Raw genomic sequence first — 23,049 nt, 5'->3', positions numbered from 1 at the left:
AAAGAGAAGGTAATAGGACATAAATCGGGCAATGAATGGCAACCCTGAGATATAAAATTAGGTTTTCTTTGTTGTGCCATATAACGGTCTTATTAAATGGTCGATACGGTCTTATTACCCGTTTTCTGTTGTTGCTGTTTTTATTGGATTACTGACTGAGATGAGAATGTAGTTCGTGGCGGGGATTTGTCAGCGGTGTTTTTATAGATGAATTTAAAACATTTGTCGGCGGTGTTTTTACAGATGTATTTTTGATATGTGTGATACAAATATATAATCACAACAACATCAGAGCCTTAATCCCAAAGGATTTAGGGTCGGCTGACATGAATCATTCTTTAGAACCGTCTATAACTTGACATGAATTATCCCAAAATGATACAAATATATAATCATGACAAAATATTTTTATAAAGTATGAGTAATATTTATCTAACTACTTGAGTTTGAGCCTCGACTCTTTAAGCTCTTGAGCCGATCCCGAGCTCACACAAGCCGTGCTTTGACCGAGCCGAAGTCGAGTTACTCGCGAGCTGTTTCATCTCATTAACAGTCCTGGTCTCAACTCTCAACCCCCTAACCTACTCCAAAAACACTAATCCACTCATCCGTGGGCCAAAATTCGTCTCAAACCGGTTTATATCCGGACCAAACCCGCATTTGATCATAATATCAATAGTCCAATACTAAAGCTTATGGGCTTGTACTTTGCTTCATCACTTATTCTCCCCTTTTTTTCTCAATTAACCTGAAGTCCTGAACATCACAACAAATCACAAACTCTTCTCTTGACGCTGCATCAATTGATTGTTCTTGTTTCGGTACGTTTTCTAAATCGTATTCTTTAACTATTTTTTTTTTTTTTTTTGGTTTTGTTTGAAGGTAAGAAAACGTATTGATCCTCTAGATAGAACCAACCTATCAGTACATTGCTCTGATTGAATTCGGTAACATATTCGTATCCGATTTTCTGAAATACCTTCCATTTTTTGACTGTTTCATAAATGCCTTCCATTTTACGGGTCGTCGTAACCTAATCGTAGTCGATAAGTCATAAATGCGAACTTTTGGAACCCGTAGCTGCTAGTTTTGGTGCGCACTAGGTAAACCGTCGGCTATAGGAGATAGCTGCAAACGCCGTAAACTAGGTAAGTCACCCGAGAGTGACAAGCTCGAAGTCTATTAGACATGGACTTAGGTCATAAATACTCCACAAGATTGCTCTTGAGGAGGGCTTTGATAACCTTTAGTAGGAGCTAGTGATGCTTAGTTGCGGTTTAAATATTACTCCCTCCGTCCCAATTATTTGTGAGAGGAATTTTAATCAAATGTAAATAAATGATTGGAACGAAGAGAGTTCAATTAAAGTTGTGCAGTTGTGCACTGATTGAATTGGGTGTATGTCGTACATAATATGGAAGTTGATTGGATAATGTTGTAATAATGGTGAAAACATTGATTTTGTTTATTGTAAAATGTTGATTAACCATTGGGAATGTGCCGTGGAACGGTGGAAGTATATCGATGAATCGTGTTTGTTAAAATATTGGTCTGTGATGATTTAAGGGTGTGTTTGGATAGCAAAAGTGGAGGGAAAGGGAGGGGAGGGGGAAGAAGGGAAGAGAAAGGAAGGGAAGGGGAGGTGAAATGGGATGTGGGCGTTTGGATACAATTTCCCTCTAAATCTTGTCTATTGTGGAGAGATTTTGATTTGCCTTTGAGAAGGGAAAATGGATCCCTCCAAATCTCCCCCCTCCATTTCCCTCCACCCCTATTTGCTATCCAGACAAGGGATTTTAAATCCCCTACTATCCCTCCCTTTCTTTTCCCTCCAAATCCCTCCATCCAAACACACCCTTATTGTATGGAGTATAAATTTTAGTAGTAGTATCACTTTTGCATTAATCGCTCAATTGGTCATCATAACCTAAACGTGGTCGTTGAGCCATATATCCGGCTGATACCGTCTCAAAATTGCAGTCTAAGTATTACTCCGTCTGTTCCAATTATTCGTGAGGGATTTAACGGAGGGGGTAATTGGGTATGACTGTATGAGAGCTTCCCTTCTGTATTATTACAAATTTGTAATCCCCAATATATTCGAAATTCTGAAGAATGTGACCCATTAGAAGAATTTGCAGTAACGGGTTTTTACTGAACCTGAAATTCTATCTAGAGATGCACATTGTTCGTATGCATCAACTGTGTCGGTTTTTGCTTGTTCAAATCCGTATACAGTTTTGTTACGAGATTAAATATATGCTATATTCTCTGTCAGCGGACTTGTTTTGCAACCTGAAAATGGAATCAAAGTTTTTCCGTTTCCTGAAGCTGGTAGGAATTAGTTACAAAGCTAGGAGCTAGTGATGTTTAGTTGCGGCTTAAATATTACTCCCTTCGTCCGAATTATTTGTGAGGGGAAATTTAATCAAACGTAGATAAATGATTGGAACAGAGGGAGTTGTTGGGTCTGACTGTACGAGAGCTTCCCTTCCGTGTTATTACAACTTCATAATCACCAATTTATTCGATCAGACATCTGCAATGCCAGTGTACCACCACCCTGTTTGGCTATTGGATACTTGCGCATTAGGTCGAAATTCTGAAGAATGTGACACATCAGAAGGATTTCCAATGACGGTGTTTTTACTGAACCTGAAATTATAACTAGAGATGCTGATTTTTCGTATGCATGACAATTGTGTCGGTTTGCGTGTTCTTTTTTGTTTACATCTTTGATGAGATTAAATAGATGGTATTTTCTCTGTCAGCAGACTGGTTTGCAACCCTGAAAATGGAAGCAAGGTTTTTCCGTTTCCTGAAAATGGTAGGAACTGGTTACAAAGCTAGAGCTGAAGACGGGGGTCGACTCCTCTGCCTGAAATTGGGTTACAATCATGACGTTGAGCTGACAGTACCACCAGGTGTTCGTGTTTTCTGCTTTAAGGCCGATAACAAGATCGCTTGTGCCGGGATTGATGAAGAGAGCACGCATCAGTTTGCTGCTTGTGTTCGCAACTGTAAGCCCCCGGAAGTTTGCAAAGGAAAAGGTATACTGTATGACGATGAAGTTATCAAACTAAAGCCGAGAAAGAGGAAGGCCAAAAAATAGTATGCTTGGTTCCCTGTTGTAATGCTTGCTTATGTATACAAGCATAACTGTTCCTTTTTTTCAGTTTCCAGGGCGTTAACGACCTCTGGTGTTGATGCTTGTGGTTCGAGTGATAATTCTGTCTTATTTTGTGAACCGTCTTATGTTTACCTAGTTCTCCTTTTACTGCACCGTCCATTGGAGTAGAAAATGTTGTACTTTCCGTGTTTCACTCGGTTGTTAGAGTTTTGTTTGTGCTATTCAGCAGGAGCGGTTGGTTCCCTGATCGTGCCGTCCGATCAGCAGGAAGAGGCTTTGAGCCTCGGCCCCGGGATATAAAATCCAACCTAAATAATTTTTTTATTTTTTGACAACTAAAAATAAACACCTAAAAATCCGTCGCAACTTTTTTTTTTTTTTTTTTTTTTTTTTTTTTTTTTTGACAAGCTTGTGACGGTCACAACTCGCAACGCTCTCTAAGCTATAGTCTGAGCTATTCTAATAAGTAACACCGAAAATCAACAACAAGAGCTAGTGCCACGATAAGAAGATATCTTAAACATGACCACTAATTCTCATATGAGACTGTCTCATAATAAAACTCATCATAAAATCTTTCATATTTACTTAGACAATTACATTTAAATACCCGTCTTTTTTTTTTATAAAATACCCGTCTTTTTTTTTTATATAACACGTCTCAAATTATCTTAACGTGTGACGGTCTCGAACCCGTAAATAAAAGACACAGGCCAAAAGCACTACATGAATGAGCAAGATTGTATTTGTTGGGTTGAAACTGTGAAACAGAAACACACACAGCATGCCCACGTCATCCAAATTGTTCCACACAACCTTGTACACTCTCCGCCCTTACTTGTCGGCCGCCGTGAGTAGGTCCCACCACACCAACCACTTTTTCCGCTTAGCTTCCCTCAAACATCGCCGCTATTATACTGTAAGACCGTCTTATTCTATAATTTACTTTATTTGTTTTTTTCATTTCACCCTTACCCGTCTACTGTACTATTTTAATTGGTAACCTGGTTTAAATTAGGTTTTCTTTGTCGTACCATATGACGGTCTTATTAAATGATCGATACGGTCTTATTGCCCATTTTCTGCTGTTACTGATTTTATTGGGTTACTGATTAAAATGAGAATTAGTTTTTATTGATGATTTTGAATGTTAATGTCAATTTGGTAATTAGGTTAGGTTCATTTTGATGATTGAAGGGTTTTTAGTTTTCGAGGTTTCGTTAATGTCAATTAGGTTAGGTTAATTTTATAGAAGAGGTAAATGGTAATTCATAGCTGTCGTGCTGTCGAAATTTGTTCAGTGGAGAAAAAGATCAAGGTAATTAGGTAAATGCGCGAAGAAATTATTGGGTTGGGCTGGTTTGGGGGTTTGGGTGGGTTGTGGGGGTGGGCGTGTCAACGTGGTTCTCCACAATTTACCATGTTGCCTAGCCAAGCTTTGGTTGTTCCGCCATGTCCTGGTTAGCGGAGCTCAATGATATGCCAAGCTCTGTCTCTCCTTGGTTCCTTGAGGGTCACCTAAACTTCGTGTTTGGCGGATAAGTCTAGAGTCGGATTGTATGACAATGAGACCTATTAGGTTTTTAAGCTCGAGTGCTACGAGTTTTAAATTATTACAGTGACTGTGTTATATTCAAAATCTCTTGCTGTTAACCTTAAAACCTTGCTGTTTATTCTGAAACGGAGAAATTTCAATTGCCATTGTAAATTTGTAAGGTCGGACTATTTAAACAAGATTTCGTGACTTTACATTGGTTCAAAAAATTGTTTAGAAATTAATGTTTAAACTGGTACTTAGGGTGTGTTTGGATAGCAAAAGTGGAGAGAAAGGGAGGGGAGGGGGAAGGAGGGAAGGGGAAGGGAGAGAAGGGAAGGGGAGGGGGAATGGAGTGGGGTTGTTTGGATACAATTTCCCTCCAAATCTTGCCTATTGTGGAGAGATTTTGATTAGGCTTGGAGGAGGAAAATTGGATCCCTCCAAATCTCTCCCCCTCCATTTCCCTCCACCCTCATTTGCTATCCAAATAAGGGATTTTAAATCCCCTACTCTCCCTCCCTTTCTTTTCCCTCCAAATACCTCAATCCAAACACACCCTTAGTGTACGTTTCACATGATAGTTTAGTTGAACCGCTTTGCTTTAGAAACTAATGTTTTAACTGGTACTTAGTCGGAAGTTCTTCCTTGTTGTTTTGGTACTTCTGGAAGCCTTGCAGGGAGAACTAGTAAGAATTGTGCTAGCCATACAATTCAATGTTCTAACACACAGCAAAATCAAACATTGAAAAGCGATGAAATCATCGTCTGGGGTTCCATCCGAACTTTACTTAGCTTAAGTGATACTCCAAGCTCTGGCTCTCCCTAGTTCCTTGAGGGTCAGCTAAACTGTGAGGAAATGACTTCATAAGGATAACTATAAGAGTGTCTGGAAGGCTATGTGGCCTTCAGATTTAATTTAAGCTGCATCATAGGGAAACTTTAGGCGTGCGTTCACCCGTGGACGGTTCCAAAGGATGATTCATGTCAGCCGACCCCAAATCATTTTGGGATTAAGGCTCTGATGTTGTTGTTGTTGTTGTTGTTGTTGCATCATTGGGAAACTTTAGAGTCAGATCGTATGACCATGAGACCTATTAGGTTCTTAAGCTCAAGTGCTAGGCTTCTAATAGAAGGATGAGTTTTTAAATTGTTACAGTGACATACTATCATATTCAAAATCCCATGCTTTTAACCTTAAACCGTTTATTCTGAAACGGTGAAATCTCACATGTCACTGTAAATTTGTAAGGTCGGAGCGGTTAAACAACATTTTGTGACTTTACGTTGATTCAATCTTCAAATTGTTTATAATTTTAAACTTGTACTTAGTGTCCATTTCATATGATGGTTTAGTCGGATCGCTTTTCCTTATGTTAATATTTTCCTATTACAGATCTATATTGCATCGCTGTTGAATGGTGTTCGGATATTGCCGCTCTTTGCTGTGCCAAGTCGTTTTAAAGGTTCAGTTAAATCTGTTGTGACGCAAAGCTGTCCTGATAAAGCAGATCCCACGGATGAAATTGTCAATCAAGTTATTAGCACAATTGAAACTTCCTCGAATAGGGACATATGTAATGAAATTGAACGGCTATGCAAATCTGAAAGTGTTTCTGCAATTACTAAGCTGCTACAACATTTACACAACAAACATATTGTCCTCAGTTTTAATGCACTGGACATCATTTTGTCTGCAACAAGCAAACGGAGTGACATTGAGCTTTCACTTCAAATATTTAAGGATCTATTGGTTTCCTATGACTGCTTGAGTTCAAAATCATACTGCAATCTCGCCAGAGCTTTTGCAAACACAGATGATTGTGAGCTTCTACTCAAATTTGTTCGGGATATATCTGACGGAACATTACACCATAAAGTACTGATTCTGAACAAAATTATATACGGGTTTGCCGAGGCTAGGCAGGCTGAGAAGGCCCTAATGGTATATGGGTATATGAAGGATTCAAAATGCAAGCCGGATTTGTTCACTTATAATACAGTTCTTTGGATATTAGGTCGAGCTGGTAAATTGGATGACATGCTTCTAGAATTTGCTTCTATGAAAGAGGCCGACGTAGTTCCAGACATTGTGACATATAATACGTTGTTGAACAAGCTCCAAAAATTTGGTAGATTAGATCTTTGCTTAGTTTTTATGCGAGAAGTGGATGAGAAAGGACTTATACTGGATTTGAGAACTTATACAGCGTTAATTGAGAGCTTTGGTCGGTCAGGTCAAACTGATCAAGCGTTGAAACTTTTTGATTCAATGAAGCTTAGAAATGTCCGTCCTTCAATCTATATATACAGGTCCTTGATTGATAGCCTGAAGAAAATGGGAAAATTAGAGGCTGCAGCTTTCCTATCTAGAGAGATGAATGATTCTCTTCCAAATCTTATTGGCCCAAAGGATTTCAAAAGAAAAAACAGACGAAACATCCACTTCAACAGTCATCGTTAACATTTTTGGATACAGAGCCGTAACTATTCTATTGGTTTTGAGTTTATGTTGGACAACCTGCAGAGCATGTGGAACCAGTTGAACTGGGAAATGGCAAGTTTTATCTCCACATATTTATTATTTTGATTGATTAATATTGCATTTCACATGCATTTTTTTTCTGCGGTTTCTTACCAAGGTTACAGTTTGATGTGCCCTTTATGTTGTCATATGTTGTTTTTCTAGTCGACTTTGTCTATATTCAACGTAACCAATGGTTTTCTTCTGCTGTTTCAATGTATTCTTGTCTGTTTACTTTGATTGCTTAATCATAAAGGTTTGTATGCATGTCGTCCACTCGTACTACGGTGTGAGGCAGGCAACTATTATATTGAGAGAGATCAAACAGCAAGGAAACCATTAACGAAGGAGTCTGCAACACCAATTGCAAACCACCATTGAAGGCTGCTTACTGTAACCCTAATTTCTAAGGGAAGTACGAAAAACGGAGCTATCTGTGAAATTGTCTGCTCTATTGAAAACTATACTTGTGGTGACCCTATGCCATTCTACTTCATGGCTTTGACCTGCATTCTAGGTCTTAGTTTCCTTGTGATCTCTTTATCACTCCGAAGTATTGTTTTGATCCGATAATAAGTTGCTTCATTCATATTTTATTGACTCACTCATTTTTATTTCTTTTGCTGAAAGTAATTGTTCTATTATTTTTTGCTGAATTGATAGTACTTTATGCATTTTAATTATATACGAGATGATGGCATGTATTCCAACAACTAACAAAATGCTGTATGTGCAGCTTTGATAGAAATGGTAATGGTGCGATCCTGAAGTCCATAACGAGCAGTCGAGCCGGGCAGTATGTGATTGCATTTCACCAGCATATACAGGTTTGCTTTTCTCTCAAGTCCTAATGTGGTTATTTTGGTAAAATCGTCAACTTTAATGATTGCTCCACGATACCTCCGTCTTAACTACTGTGCTAAGACCTCTTTGGTATTGTAGGTTTCACACACACCATAATTGCAAGCTTAATGTTCGATGTCAAGCAAACAAAGAGTGCATCTCAGAATGTCAACATATCGGTCTTACTGCGACTCGAATGTATTGTGAGTCTGTATCCAGCATTTCAGAAGAGAAAGTTTGTCTATGTTGCATTGAGTACAAATTTGTAGGAATTCAGGTGCATAGAATCACAATACTTGAACTTGTATATGAATTGAATAATTTAGGTAACAAAAGTAATTTCCGGGTCTTTTTTTTCCATTTTTTGCCGTCTCACTTATTTGTAGACCTTTTTACTTTGAGAATGATTTTGATGAATAGTTTGATCATCGTCATTTTGATAGTCCTCTCCTAGTCTCCTCTCTTTGGTTAATGACAGAGACTTTAACAAGAGCGTAGCCAATGGCAGATTCAGGAAAACCTCTTTTCGGGGTCCTGATTAATATTTAAAATCTATATATATTTAAAAAAGTTATAAGTTTATTTTTTTTAGCCTGAAAATAAGACAAAATGGGCAAAAAAATTTTTTGTTTCCAGTGTCCCCGGAATGTTGTTCATAGATCCGCCAATGCATGAGCGTATATCGTATATGTCGTTATAATATTGAAGTTACATTTTCCTTAACCACACTAAAAAAAGGGAGTAAACAGATACATAAAACGGATTAGTGTAGTAATTAGTAAATCCACGTCATAAATTAAATTTTCAACAAATAAAACAGCTTGGACAATTAAGTAACTGATTAATAATCCAGCAAATAGCTTCTATTTTGGGTACAATGTAACATTACAAAAACTCCCTTGGACAATTTTCAGTATATTAAATTTCTACAAACAAAATCAAACAATTATTTCGTGCGATCGGATCGGATCTTTTTTGAGTCGAGTTTTGTTGAAATGGAGATTAAGGTGGTGGAAGATATAATTTCACGAGTAATCGATGAAGAACAACGACAACCTCTTCTTGAAAACGAGTCACTTCCCCCAAAACAACCAAAAACCCGAACCCAAAAAGCGATACGTAAAACATTTAAAGGCACATCCCATTTATCAAGCCTACTACCATCAGGGTCAGTCCTAATATTTGAAATGTTTTCACCTGTCCTTACAAACCAAGGACAATGCCAAACCTTCCAAGCCCAAGTTACAACATTATGTCTTATAACTCTAATGAGCATCTCATGTTTTCTAATGTGTTTCACCGATAGTGTACGCGATGAGAGGGGTAAAGTACGATATGGTCTAGCGACATTTAAAGGTTTATGGATATTAGACGGGTCAGTTACGCTTAGTCCCGAGCAAGCGACTAAGTATCGTATAAGATTTCTCGATTTTCTTCATGCATTTATGGGATTATTAATCTTTATGGCCGTGGCTTTGATTGATCAAAATGTTGTGAAATGTTTGTTTCCTTTGCCTTCTGAAGAGACAAAGCAAAGGCTTGTTATGTTTCCTATTATTGTTGGAATTGTTTGTAGTTTGTTGTTTTTTTGTTTTCCTAATAAACGTAATGGTGTTGTATCTCCTCTTTCTAAGAGTTGAGCTAAGTCGATTGTTATTAAATCCAAAAAATTATATATATATCTCAAGCCAATTTTGTTTTTTGGTTGATGATTTTTTTTGAAATTATGATTTGTTGTATATGGCAATTGGTAGAAACTCGACTGAATTTTAATGATCGATAGTCAAATCTATGACATTGATCGTCACTGCAGATTCGATCTAGCATTCGTGAAGTTAATTTCGACATTTGGATCCAAAAATATATATTCAAATGATAAAATACAAATGCGGATCATAGTCAACATGTCGGGTCTTATAAACTCTATTAACTGTTTCAAATCGGATAATATTGATAACATCATTGGGAAATTGTCTCTTGATTAGGTTTAACTTTGATTGACTTCACTAGCACCCCTTTTTGAAAAATCCCACATTTGATTAATGCAACTTTATCATAAATGTCTAATCTAATTAACATTTTCCTAAGAAAAAACTTCTTATGACAATGTTGCACGCAAAAGATGAGAAATGTTTAAAGGAGGAAAATCTTTTTACTAACGAGCACGAGAAAAAGAGTGAGTGTGATTAAGTGGAGTGATGCGGCCTTGACACTACGTTAATGCCGGATGGTTTGATTGGTGTTAGCCTAGTCGTGGGGTAGATGTTGAATAAGCTAATAGGTGAAGCAATACGCATTCTCTCCATTTCTTCTTCTCTCCATTTCCTTTTAACGGTCCGGATCATATTTTAGAACGATCTAATGATGCAAGTAATTGATGAGATAAATGAGAAATAATAATATAATATGTGAATGTGAGAGGAAATGGAGAGAAAGAAATGGAGAAGATCCTTGCTCTAGGTGAAGGTATATTGATTGACATAAATTTGACAAAAAAAAAAAATTTCTTAAAAATTGTGCAAGCATTATGATCGATCTTAGGAGAGGAAGAAGTATTACAATGCTAAACATGTGTTGAAAAGATTAATAATTCGCGTTTTTAAGGTCCAAGAACATAAAAGTTCAAACTAAATTTTCCATAATTGTTAGATCCTCAAACTTAACAAATCTACCTCTCTTGCAAGTTGTACAATACGGGTAGACGGGTAGTATCATGAACGATCTTAAAAAGATGTAAGTATCAAGAACGATCTTAAGAAAACAATGGTAAATCTTGATTAAAATTACGTAATAATCCGGGGTTTCAACATTTCACAAACATAAACTCGAAAAAAATAAAATAAAATTAATAACAATTACAATTGGCACAATTGAATTGATACCATTTTTGAGGTAAAAAACTTGAACTTTGTAATTTTTTTTGAAAAAATATGAACGAACTAGCATGTGTACACTAAAATTTCTAATTCTAATTTTTTCTTTTGATTTAATGATTTTATTACTATTACTAGCAATATTATGACCAATACACTAAAATTGTTCCTCTAAATCAAATCCAATTAATCAAATAATTCAATTCAATGTAACACTTTTATTCCTTCTCATTATCAACAACAACAAGCAATCGTTTGATTGTTCGTGGAATTTACTTTTTCTAAAGAACAAAATTGTTATTAATAAATACAATAAAATCATCATAATAATAGTAATAAACTTAATTAATACTCTACTATACTACATACAAACTGTTCTTAGTAATTTGGAAATTTCCCACAAAATATCTCTCTTTCTTATTCAATCTAGCAATCTAGCATCATTATTATAATTATAATTATCATTATTAAAAATCCCCTTTTTCTATAATACCTAATTTTTAATTTTGTTATATTTGTAGTTTAATATGGGCTGATTTTCGAGATACCCATTTTAATTCATTGCTTTTTATCATCTGGGTCGGTGTTATTTTTGTGTTTTATGTTTAAAACTACATCTGGGTTAGTTTTTGTCAATTTTTAGGGTTTTTGTTGTTAATTGGATTAATTTGGGGGTTAAATTTCATCAATGGAGGGTGGAAGTTCTGATGGAGAGAATAAGTTTCCAGAAACAGGAGGAGGAGGAGGGGGTGGCGGTGGAAGTGGTGGTGAACCTAAGTCTAAGAGAAAGATGAAAACTGCTTCTCAACTTGAAGTTCTTGAGAAAACATATCAAGGTTGTTTATTATTATTTTTTTTATTTTGTTATTTTTTGTGTTAAATCTGTTATTTAGATTGAAATTTGGGAAAAATTGATGTTTTTGATGCTGATTTTAGTTAATTTTGATCAGTTTTGTGTTTCAGATCTGTTGTTTTTGTTGCTTGTTTGGTGTATGATTTGGTTTTTGTGATGAATGATGTTTGATTTGCTGATTTTATTGTTTAGATTAGTTTATGAGATAGAAAAAGTTTGTGTCTTTGATGATTTTGTTGAATTCAAATGATGATTCATGTCAGCCGATACCAAATCATGTTGGGATTAAGGCTTTGTTGTTGTTGATGATGATGAGGTATTTGATTTGTGAGAAGTTTTGTTGTTTTGATGGGTTTTGGTGGTTGATTGTGTATTATACTTTTGTTTCCAGTTGAGACATATCCTTCCGAAGCTTTGAGGGCAGACCTGTCAACCCAATTAGGGCTAACTGACCGGCAATTACAAATGTGGTTCTGCCATAGGAGGCTGAAGGATAGGAAGGGAACGTCCGGATCTGGTAAGAAGTCGAAGAAAGTGGAGACTGCTACTCCGGTGATGGTTAATGTTGCTACTGGGGGGACCCCGTCCCTCCCACTGCCTCCACCTACTGCGAAGGATGAGATGTTGGGTGGTGAATTTGGGATCGAGCATGTGTCAGGATCCGGGTCGGGTTCAAGCCCGTATGGGCACGGGGAATCAAGGCGGAACTATGGGGTCCATCCTGGTGTTGCTGTGCCTAGATTAAGTGGGCCCGGGAGACACCCTGAGCCTTCTCAATCTGTAGTTGAGCTACGTGCTATTGCATTTGTCGAAGCTCAGCTTGGGGAACAATTAAGGGAGGATGGGCCTGCTCTTGGAATGGAGTTTGATCCTTTGCCTCCTGGTGCTTTTGGTGCTCCTATGTGTAAGTCTTATTTCCCTTTCAACTTGATGTGCCTTGGTTTTCTTTGATAATTGTTGTAGTACGTTTTTAGGTGTCATTTAGGATTAAGGTGGCCGTCTTGTTGTTTTTATTATATTATTGGTTCATGATTTCTAGCAAATTGTCCTTTTATTCCTAGCATTTGTAGTTGCCAGCAGAAACTACTAATGTGAACCACTGAAGTTTAAGGTGTTGATAGAAAGTATTAATTGATACCGGCAGCATTTCTTGTGTGTGGGTGGGTGGGTGTGTTTTTGTGACTCGTGTCGTCATTCTGCTGATTCACTCTACGATTTTGTTTATTTAGCCTTGTGTTGTTTGGCATTTCAATTGTGTAAGGCGATTCCTGCCGTCATTTGTTAAAATTTGATTTTGATTCAAAAACATGCATGCTTTATGCAAAACGATATTTTCTGATATACTAAACATTTCTCATGTTTTGACAGCGTCTGGGGCACCACAGAAACCTGCTGGACGTGGTTATGAGGCTCCTTTGTATGATGCCAAAGCTTTCAAGGTTGGTTACAATTAACTTTCAAGAACATCTAGCAGATTATTTTCGAACCTTTCTGATATGAATCACTCTCTTTGACGGTTTTAGAACTGCTTTACTTAGTTTTTTATAATGTAAATATTAGTGTACCCCGTCAAGAAGACTTTGATGCACATGTGCATAGTGAACGTAACTAGTGAGTAGTGTCTTGTTGTTTGCTTGTGACTGATTTGGTACTTTACATGACAACTATGAAGGAATACAATGATTTTACTTCCATTCCCAATCTTGAACTTATGATTTTTGTTGTGCTGTTCGGCCCCATCTATTTGATATCCTATGTGCCTCATTGTAGTTATTTAGTTACGGGTAGTGCAGAAAGAAGACTGTACCGAACGTGCAGTCAGAGGAATTTTGATTTTCTTTTACAAAGAATGTTGGTATTTCCATTTCCCCTACTATTTATGACATTTTTCTAATACTACTTTATTACCCTACTTAGTGACCTGTCTGCCATCTGACAATGTTGCCCCTCGCCGTGGTTGTGAACCTGAGATGTAGATGAAATTGCAAGATGAGTAAAGGTAACGGGGTCTTAGACCATGTTGGCAACAAATAGCACACTTTAAAAGAAAGATTTTAAGTAGGAAGCTTATCCGTGGACACCCCTCAGAGGAGGCATGAGACCATGAGTTTTTATCGACTTGAATGCAATAACAATCCTTTGCAAGTGGCACAAAACTTTTAATTGTTTACGTATCAAATGATTTTATGTCAGGCCTTTACTTTTCCATTACAGTAATTGATGTTGAATTTGGTTTGCTTGTTGCTTTAACAGGGCTCAGGTAGAGCATTGCAGGAATATCAATTTCTGCCAGAGCAGCCAACTGTTAAAAATGAATCATATGAAAGAGTTTCTCAGCCTCATTACTACGGCTCACCCGCTGACGTCCTTGGCACTAAGAATCCTCCTTCATCCAGCGGACAGGCGTACGTGCATGGGTATGAGGATGTGCCTGTTTCCTACGCTCTTCCAAGTCAAAGTCTGACGTCTCAGCAGGGAAAGTTACGGAGCTCCATACCTTCTACATCAGGCGACTATGATAATATTGTTCATAAATCTCCTTATATGGGTATGGCCATGGAATCACCTTTCAGCGCTCAGCCAATCATAGGACAGGAAAATGCATTTATGCCATCAGATAGGATCGTCTCACAGGAGGACGAGGCTATGAGGGTGGAAAGGAAGCGCAAGGTATCTAAATTGACATTATATTTTCAGTTACACTACTATATGATGTGTCACATATTTTACATGAATATATCCTTAGTAGCTTACAGACCCTATTTGGACTGTTTTCTCAAATTTAAGTCTTGTTTTCATTTTTGACCTTTTTCCTGTCTAATTCTGGCAATTTTTTTGGTAATGATTTTGTATTTCAGACTGATGAATCAAGAATAGCCAAGGAAGTGGAAGCTCATGAGAAAAGGATGCGAAAAGAGTTAGAAAAACAGGATATTCTGAGGCGAAAGGTACATAGGCTTCTTGATCAGTAGTGTTATTGAGTCTCTTGCATTATGTCATAATTATCTCATTGGTATTTTGTGTATTAAGAGAGAAGAAAATATGAGAAAAGAAATGGAGAGGCAAGACCGAGAACGCAGAAAAGAAGAAGAGAGGCTGCAACGTGAAAGATTGCGAGAAGAAGAACGATACCAGAGGGAGCAAAAGCGTGAAATGGAACGTAGAGAGAAATATATGTTAAAGGAGTCTCAAAGGGTAAGCTTGTTCTGTCATCAAGCTTATGCTTACGGTTTACTGGGGATATCTTATAGTTGTGTACTGACTTAGGCTGAGAAAATGAGGCAAAAGGAAGAACTTCGTAGAGAAAGAGAAGCAGCTAGACAGAAAGCTGCAAATGATAGAGCAGTTGCACGCAGGCTAGCTAAAGAATCAATGGAACTTATTGAAGATGAAAGATTGGAACTGATGGAGATAGCTGCTTCAACAAAGGGCTTGCCATCCATTGTAGCACTGGATTGTGAAACTCTGGAAAATCTTGATTCATTTAGAGGTAGCTTCTTCTGCGAAACTCTGGAAAATCTGTTGTATATTTGATTTGCTTTTATGAATGATTTTTTTAATCATTAAGCTTATTAATATACTGTGCAACAGATATGCTGCGTGTGTTTCCACCAATGTCTGTGCAGTTGAAGAAGCCATTTGCAGTAAAGCCATGGCTGGGCTCCGAGGAAAATGTGGGCAACCTATTGATGGTGAGACTCGGTTGATGTTAATTGATTTCATTCTATTGTAGGCTTGTCCCATTGATATTAATAGTATTAAGTGTGGGCTCCTCGCCTGCTTGATTTCTAGTTAGTTGAAGATGTATTTACTGATGTTGCAACCTCGAGAGGGGTGTTTGGGTTAAGATGTGTATATTGCTGTAGGGAGCAAAATGAAGCTAGGGAATTAGAGAATTTATAATTATAATCAGGGATTAATCGTGATAGAGCAGGTCTTAAGAAAGGTTTTCTTAATGGGGTTTTGTATGTCAGTATATTATCCCCTTTCCTTGTCTTTGGGATATCTATCCTTTTCATATACTCTTTATTTATTCTTGGAATCCTTCTACGTACAAATAAAAAAAAAAGCTTTTATGCATGTTACTGACTTATGGTTCTTATTTAGGTGTGGAGATTTCTGATAACTTTTGCAGATGTTCTTGGATTATGGCCATTTACCCTTGATGAGTTTGTTCAAGCTTTTCATGATTATGTAAGCTCATGGCCTTCAATGCGTACATATTTATTATACGATTCATTGAAAGTCACTTATCGATGGTTATGCAAAATTCTTATGTGTTGTGCTATTCTTTCAGGATCCTCGATTATTGGGAGAAATACACGTAGCTCTTCTGAGAACGGTTATAAAGGATATTGAGGATGTAGCTAGAACACCTTCCACTGGTCTGAACATCAACCAAAATAGTGTGGCTAATCCAGGTGGAGGGCATCCTCATATAGTTGAAGGGGTAAAGTCTATTATTTATTTATTTTTTTCTTGCGAAATGTTAATTTAAGATCGAGTTTGAAGGCCTTTTTTTTTTTCAATTATCGATCAGGCATACACATGGGGATTTGATATCCGCAGCTGGCAGCGCAACTTGAGCCCACTGACCTGGCCTGAAATTCTGCGGCAGTTTGCGTTGTCTGCTGGTTTTGGGCCAAAACTGAAGAAAATGAACGTTGAGCAACCATGTTCTCGCGAGGAAGATGAGGTATGTAAGATTGTTGATGTATCCTGGGTTGTCCCTATTTTTTATCCTAGGTGTCTGTTACTTTCTAAGAGAAGAAAGATTTAGTTATGTTTCAGTTCTGCGCCTATCAAGTCGGGAGTAACGTTCAATGCACTTTAATGTGCTGACTTTGGCCTACTACTGATTACATACTCTCTCCATCGCTTGTGTATTGTCTCCATTTAACTTGGATAGTCAACTGATACCATAATTTGTCTAAAGATATGTTGATATATAATGTTAAATGTATCGTAGTTTTAAATATCCACCGCTACACTGATACGCAACAGAATTATAAAGATTTTGTTTACCGCAACTGCATTTTTCCGCGTTTAAGGGGGGATATTGACAGCATTTAACGCGATTGGGCCGCGATAAGTCGATAACTGATACAACGACCACGACCAAAACTGAGATTTAATGCTATGAATTTGTCACATTTGATATCCCAAATTACTCTGTTCATATTGTCGTCTTCGGTTCGTTCTGGGGGAGTATCAACTTCTTGTTATAGCAAATGTATATCAAGTGCCAGCAGTGCGGGTCTGTTTAAATGTGTACTGGATACGAAGTACTTATCAGTTGCACAAGTATTATATGCTGCATTCCATATCCCAAAAGTTAGAGATAAGCTGGGTCCTTTTAACCAAAGTTAGTTTATTGAGGATGGTCGAAGATGTGTTGTTTTATATGCCTTCTGAGTTGTGCTGTATATAAATTTTACTGCGGTGAATGTGTTGTGTTAGTTTTTGCTGGCGCCATATTTGTTGCTTACATTCTCTCTTTTGTACTCAGGGTGATGATGGCATTGACTTGATATCTAATTTGCGTACTGGAGCAACAGTTGAGAATGCTGTTGCCATTATGCGAGAAAGAGGTTACTCAAACCCTCGTAGGTCAAGGCATAGATTGACACCTGGGACAGTCAAATTTGCAGCATATTATGTTCTTTCTCTCGAAGGAGATGATGGGTTAAATATATTGGAAGTCGCTGATAGGATACAGGTAATTGTTTACACTTGCTTTATAGTTTTAGTCGGTTTTACATCAGCATTATTGAAAAATTCCATGTTCTTTGATAGAATATTGTCGGTAAATAACCTGTCGTCTTACAGTATTTTTGTTTAGAACCCCTTACCAGAGACATTTTGTAAGTACGTTCGTGGTTGTAGTAGTTTAATCTGACTTCTAAGTTCTAACTGGAGATATTGTTAATAGAAATCAGGACTTCGGGACCTAACCACAAGCAAGACACCTGAAGCTTCAATTGCAGCAGCTTTGTCAAGGGATACTAAGCTCTTTGAGCGAACTGCACCTTCAACATATTGCGTACGTACCCCGTTTCGGAAAGATCCCACTGATGCCGAAGCTATTCTGTCTGCTGCCAGGGAAAAAATTCGGGTTTTTAAAAGTGGCCTTGTTGATGGTGAGGTGGCGGATGTTGAAGGGGTAGAGGGTGATGAGGCCGAGAAAGATGAAGATTCTGAAAGTGATACGGCTGAAGATCCGGAGGTTGATGACTTGGCTACTGAGTTGACTCCCAACAATGATGTAGACCGTACTTATGACGTGAATAGATGCCAAGCAAAAATTAGTTCAGATGCTGTCAAGCCAAATGGACTTGCAACCGTAAGGGATGGTTTGCCTTCTGCTCATTTAATAGGTTTCAAGGACGTGAATAATAACGGTTGCACTATTGAGGAAAGTATCGATGGTAGTGGTATGTGTCAAGAAGGAACTAATGTTGATCACAAAGACACTGATATTGATGAAAGCTTCCCTGGTGAAGCCTGGGTTCAAGGCCTTATGGAGGGAGAATACTCTGTTCTGAGTGTTGAAGAGCGTCTCAACGCCCTTGTTGCGCTGATTGGTGTGGCTAATGAGGGAAATTCAATTAGAGTAGTTCTCGAGGTGAGTTTTTTTTTTTTTTTTTTTCCTGTTATTAGCTTATTATGTGACTGCTGCCCATAGTGATGTAAGGCACCTGATCTGAGCTTGAGCGTGAATAGACTTATGATTGGCAGCTCGGGCTTGGCTCAAAGCTTGTTGAGTTTATTAACTTGTACCTTGGGATTGGCTCGGACAATATGAAGTCTGTATTGGGCTCCTATTGAGATGAACTTAATTATCGTTCCTTTTTATACTCTATTTAGCTTCAAAGTAAATTAATAAAAATAACATATACAGTAGTAATATAAAATAAAACTACAACTATAAATAATGAAAAATAAATTGAGAAACAAAAACAAGCAGGGGTGACCTTTTTCAATCCGAGCCAATATTGAGGCTTGTCAACCGGGCTCAAATAACTTATATCCCTAGTTGCGCGTGTGAACCTCTGATCCCCTAATTATTCTATTTGCACTCTGACATAAATCATTGATCATTACTAGGAACGCCTTGAGGCAGCAACTGCTCTGAAGAAGCAAATGTGGGCAGAAGTTCAACTCGATAAGCGTCGCATGAAGGAAGAATTTCTAACAAAGACACCATATTCAGCTTTTGCTCCAAACAAAATTGAGTCTACTTGTGCATCTGATAGGAGTCCGATGCTTGCACTGGATGAAAATAATGAGACAAATGTGTCCACGCAGCAGAAGCCCTTTTTTGATACCCTGCATGACAATAACCTGCAGGCTGATTTGATTTCGGAGAAAAATTTAGCAACTCCTGATTATGCTGCTGGTTCTGAAAATCTTGCTTTGCAACAATCTGTATATGCTGATAGATGTCGTGCACAATTAAAGTCTTACGTAGGCCATAAAGCTGAGGAAATCTATGTATACCGGTCATTGCCCTTAGGACAGGACCGTCGACGTAATCGATACTGGCAGTTCATTGCATCCGCCTCGTATAATGATCCAGGCGCTGGTAGAATATTTGTGGAACTACATAATGGTGGCTGGAAGCTCATTGATTCTGAAGAGGTAAGTTTTTCTCTTACTCTTCCTGTTGATAATTAATTGAATCGAAGAGATGAGCATTCTTAGCTTATTGGTGATCGTTTGTTCACCCAATCAAACCCAACTACATAGATTATTTATGTAGTCTACCTACAAGTGATAAGTTTCTTACTAACTTGCAGGCTTTTGATACTCTCTTAGCTTCTTTGGACGTACGTGGGGTCAGAGAATCTCATTTGCAGGCTTTGCTACAGAAGGTTGACTCTTTGTTCAAGGATTCTGTGAGGAAGAAACAAATTGAATATTGCATGGATAGGCAAAATGAATTATCTGTCAAATCGGAAGGCTCTGAAGTAGCATCAAATCCAGAGAGTATTGGTGCTAATGATAGCCCCAACAGTGCCGTGTACATTTCAAATTCTGAGACACCAGAACCTTCATCGTCGTTTCAGATTGAGTGTGGGAGGAACAATTATGAGTTAAATAATGCATTAAGAAGGTATAATGAATTTGAAGTGTGGACTTGGACAGAATGTTTCTCGTCTTCACCTCTGGGCGCCACCAAGTATGGGAAGAAACGATCCATGCAATTAGTCAACATATGTGAATGTTGTCGTGATCTCTACTTTTTTGAAGATCATCACTGTCCTACCTGCCATGAAACTTACACCATGTTTGACAAGAGCTTTAATCTCTCGGAACATGCTGCCCTATGTCAAGAGAGAAAGCCCAATACAAAACGGAACTTCCAAGGCACTGATCGTCCTCCTTTAAGAATGCGATTGCTCAAAGCCATGTTATCACTAGTGGAGGTGACATTAATTTCTCTTTTTAACTTTTAATGTTTTTCTATGTTTCACGTATGGAATATTAGTCTCTTGAAAAGGACTCTCGCCCTTCCATCAATAGAAACAATTACTTCATTTTAATAGGAAGTATGCGTCAGTCTCACGTAGTCACGTCAAATGAGAATTTGTGCTTATAGAATTAGTCGGTGAGGTGACTGACCGAGATCTACGTTTTTTTGTTTTTGCAACAGGTTTGCATTCCTCCAGAAGCCCTTCAATCTATCTGGTCAGATACCTATCGAAAATCCTGGGGGATGAAGCTACACATCTCGTCATCATTGGAAGACGTTCTTCAGGTATGCGTCCTGTATTTATTCGTCATTGCAAACTTGTGCTGTGTTATCAGCTATCTCAAGACCTTGGCTCTTATTCTTTTGCTTTTTACCGTTGTTGGTGTGTTCATTTCTCTTTTCATGCTACCAGGCTCTTACACTGCTAGAAGGGGCAATAAAGAAGGACTTCTTATCGCCAAAGTTTCAGGCCACGAATGAATTGTTGGCATCAGGCAAAAATGTTGGAAATGCTATTTTTGATGCCTCCAATATCGGCACTGTTACTGTTCTCCCATGGATACCCCATACGACAGCTGCGGTGGCTTTACGCCTCATGGAACTTGACTCGGCTGTTGCATACCTACCGGAGCAGAAAATAGAGTATGCCAAGGACACAGAAGCTGCACAATTTCTTGTAAGTTTGTTCTTTATAAGATTGCAATCATGCATTTGTTAAATAATGCCTGCATTTTTTTTCCTTTCTTTCTTTCGGTTGAGGATTTTTAAATTTTCCTTAGATGCAACGTTAATTTAGGATACAGGTACTGCCAAAAGAGAGGCTTAAACTATCCTATTGGAGTAGCGGTCTTAAGGTTTTCAACGGTTTGGATGTGTGAGGGAGGCGGTAATCGTTGAAGGGGAGGGTGGGTAGTGGTCGCTACTCGCTAGGTTGGATGGTGCTGTGGTGTCGTAGGGTGGGGGAGCTGGGTTGTGAGGAGAGAAGTAAAAGCATACGATCTGAGACAAGGGATTATCGGATGTGATAAGGGATTATTGGACGTGTTAATGATATCAAATATTTTGAGGTAGTCGGAGAGTAAAATTACCTGATAATTTAAAACTTAAAACGGTCTTTCCATTTTATGTATTAACTTCGCCAGTATATGTTTTTCAGCGGCCTTGAAGTATATTTTTTATGAAAACTAGCTTTTGCGTCTCTAACAATTTCTAAGCCGACATGGCGATATAGCAATTTGACATCTTACTAATATATGATAACAGAGGCTGCCTTCTGAATGCACGGTTGTGAGGAGCATCCATGATGACGAATTAGCTGGCCCTTATGGTGATGATACGTGGCCTGATCGAGGCAATGAATTTGTCGGACTTGCATCTTCACGAGGTGGCCGGGGACGAGGTAGGGGTCGAACTCGAGGAGGACGATCCCAAAGAAGAGTTGTTGGGACGGGTAGAAGAAATGTAATGTCCAACGAACGGCCTGGTCCGGTAGTAAGTGGATGGAAAAGCCGGAGCGATCGTGGCAAAGGAGGACGTAAAAGGGGTCGTCGCTCTGCCAGGAGTCAACAGAAGCCAATCAAGAAGCCACCAGCTGTCTCTGGTGTAAGAAGTCTTCCAGACCCAATTCTGTTTGACAAATCTCCACCTGGATTCTCTGGGAGGGGTGATTGGAACACGGAAGAAACGAGAATGGTTGAAGCAGAGGAGGTTTATGTCAATGATGACAGCATGTCTGAGAGATCTGACTACAACGACGATAATGCCCAAGCGTCAGGCGATGACTATGATGATATGCCGGTTGATGCCTATACCTCAGTTTATAACGGTAATCCTTCTCATTTAGTGGATGAGAATGATTACAATGTAGACGAGGAAGAAAACGATGATGACATGGACGAAGATGATTTGGAAGGGGCAGAGTATGAACAAGAAGATACCAACATTGGTCCTGGGTTCACAATTCCTGACTCGGATGACGAAGAAAATGGAGACGAGCTTGGAGTACGAGACCGAGAGCAGGATGACATGTCAGATAATGCATCAACAGACTACAGTAGTAGTAGTGAGTAGATAGGAGACAAATCCCCGGGAATGGAAGGATTTTTACCATGTCATTAGTCTCATCTGACGGTATAGGTCCAGGAGACGAGACCATAATCTAGGGGGCTGCTTTACGCCAATGTTGTATCAAATACAAGCGCTCATGAGCTGCAAAGAATGTAAGACACGAGTTACGAAAGTATGTAAGCTTAAGTAGGGCATTTACAATGGAAGGCTGTCTTGTTCATGTTTTTGGCCTCAAGTTAAATAGAACCCTAGGTCGCGAGCAGTCATTCGATTTGTAATGCTCATTTTCATATGTACTTAGTATTAACATAAACAATGTAGATTGGTAAGTGCATGGAGCTGAGGAAGTATAGCATATTGAAGATCATTTGCACGACTAATTTTTGTATGAGACGGTTTTATGTGCATCAAATTGCGTGATTATTTTCAAGATTCTAAGATCACCAACATGAATAAGACCCTTCTCTTCCCTTGGTCCTCCACACTTTTCACAACATGCATCGCTCTTCAGTTGATGGATTATATCACCCGCTATACATACAACCGGTTTGATGTTTTTAAGCTTTATTTTAAAGTTTTATTGTAAAGTTTGTGAGTTTAGATGTAAATTTTTAAGCTCTTTCATATAAAATGTCATATGCTCAAATAATTACAAGTACATTGTAATTCCTACATGCAAGCTCAATTAGATGATTCACGTAAATATTCACATATAAGTTTAGTCGGATTTGAGTTGGTTATATTACGTC

At 38.2% G+C, this 23,049-nt stretch overlaps 4 protein-coding genes across 5 annotated transcripts; all 4 read left to right on the top strand.

Moving 5' to 3' along the window:
- Positions 1–711: 711 nt before the first annotated feature.
- LOC141610604 (large ribosomal subunit protein uL6m-like) lies at positions 712–3,323 on the top strand. Of its 2 annotated transcripts, none has more exons than XM_074428774.1 (2): positions 712–821; positions 2,775–3,323. In XM_074428774.1, exon 2 carries the CDS (start codon positions 2,795–2,797, stop codon positions 3,110–3,112), a length of 318 nt encoding a protein of 105 aa, XP_074284875.1. In that variant the 5' UTR covers positions 712–821; positions 2,775–2,794; the 3' UTR covers positions 3,113–3,323. The 2 variants fall into 2 exon arrangements, with proteins under 2 accessions (XP_074284875.1, XP_074284877.1); XM_074428776.1 differs by having other exon boundaries at positions 715–821; positions 2,772–3,323.
- A 497-nt stretch (positions 3,324–3,820) lies between these two features.
- On the top strand, positions 3,821–8,476 carry LOC141610603 (uncharacterized). The gene is made up of 4 exons (XM_074428773.1): positions 3,821–4,049; positions 6,061–7,221; positions 7,925–8,015; positions 8,131–8,476. The coding sequence occupies exons 1-2, from the start codon at positions 3,915–3,917 to the stop codon at positions 7,126–7,128; spliced, it is 1,203 nt and encodes a 400-aa protein (XP_074284874.1). The 5' UTR covers positions 3,821–3,914; the 3' UTR covers positions 7,129–7,221; positions 7,925–8,015; positions 8,131–8,476.
- Positions 8,477–8,954: 478 nt separating this feature from the next.
- On the top strand, positions 8,955–9,701 carry LOC141612628 (protein DMP7). Its single transcript, XM_074431444.1, has one exon. It carries the CDS (start codon positions 9,027–9,029, stop codon positions 9,669–9,671), a length of 645 nt encoding a protein of 214 aa, XP_074287545.1. The 5' UTR covers positions 8,955–9,026; the 3' UTR covers positions 9,672–9,701.
- Positions 9,702–10,953: 1,252 nt separating this feature from the next.
- On the top strand, positions 10,954–22,707 carry LOC141610602 (homeobox-DDT domain protein RLT2). Its single transcript, XM_074428772.1, has 18 exons — positions 10,954–11,740; positions 12,149–12,661; positions 13,126–13,196; positions 14,011–14,427; positions 14,616–14,705; positions 14,788–14,952; positions 15,025–15,247; positions 15,349–15,449; positions 15,865–15,951; positions 16,055–16,207; positions 16,298–16,453; positions 17,267–17,476; positions 17,690–18,382; positions 18,865–19,398; positions 19,557–20,186; positions 20,414–20,518; positions 20,646–20,909; positions 21,497–22,707. The coding sequence occupies exons 1-18, from the start codon at positions 11,593–11,595 to the stop codon at positions 22,301–22,303; spliced, it is 5,367 nt and encodes a 1,788-aa protein (XP_074284873.1). The 5' UTR covers positions 10,954–11,592; the 3' UTR covers positions 22,304–22,707.
- Positions 22,708–23,049: the final 342 nt, after the last annotated feature.

This window comes from Silene latifolia, chromosome 11, assembly GCF_048544455.1.
Source record: "Silene latifolia isolate original U9 population chromosome 11, ASM4854445v1, whole genome shotgun sequence".
NCBI lineage: Eukaryota > Viridiplantae > Streptophyta > Magnoliopsida > Caryophyllales > Caryophyllaceae > Silene > Silene latifolia.
The sequence above is the reverse complement of the archived record's forward strand: the minus strand, read 5'-3'. Positions and strand labels throughout refer to the sequence as shown.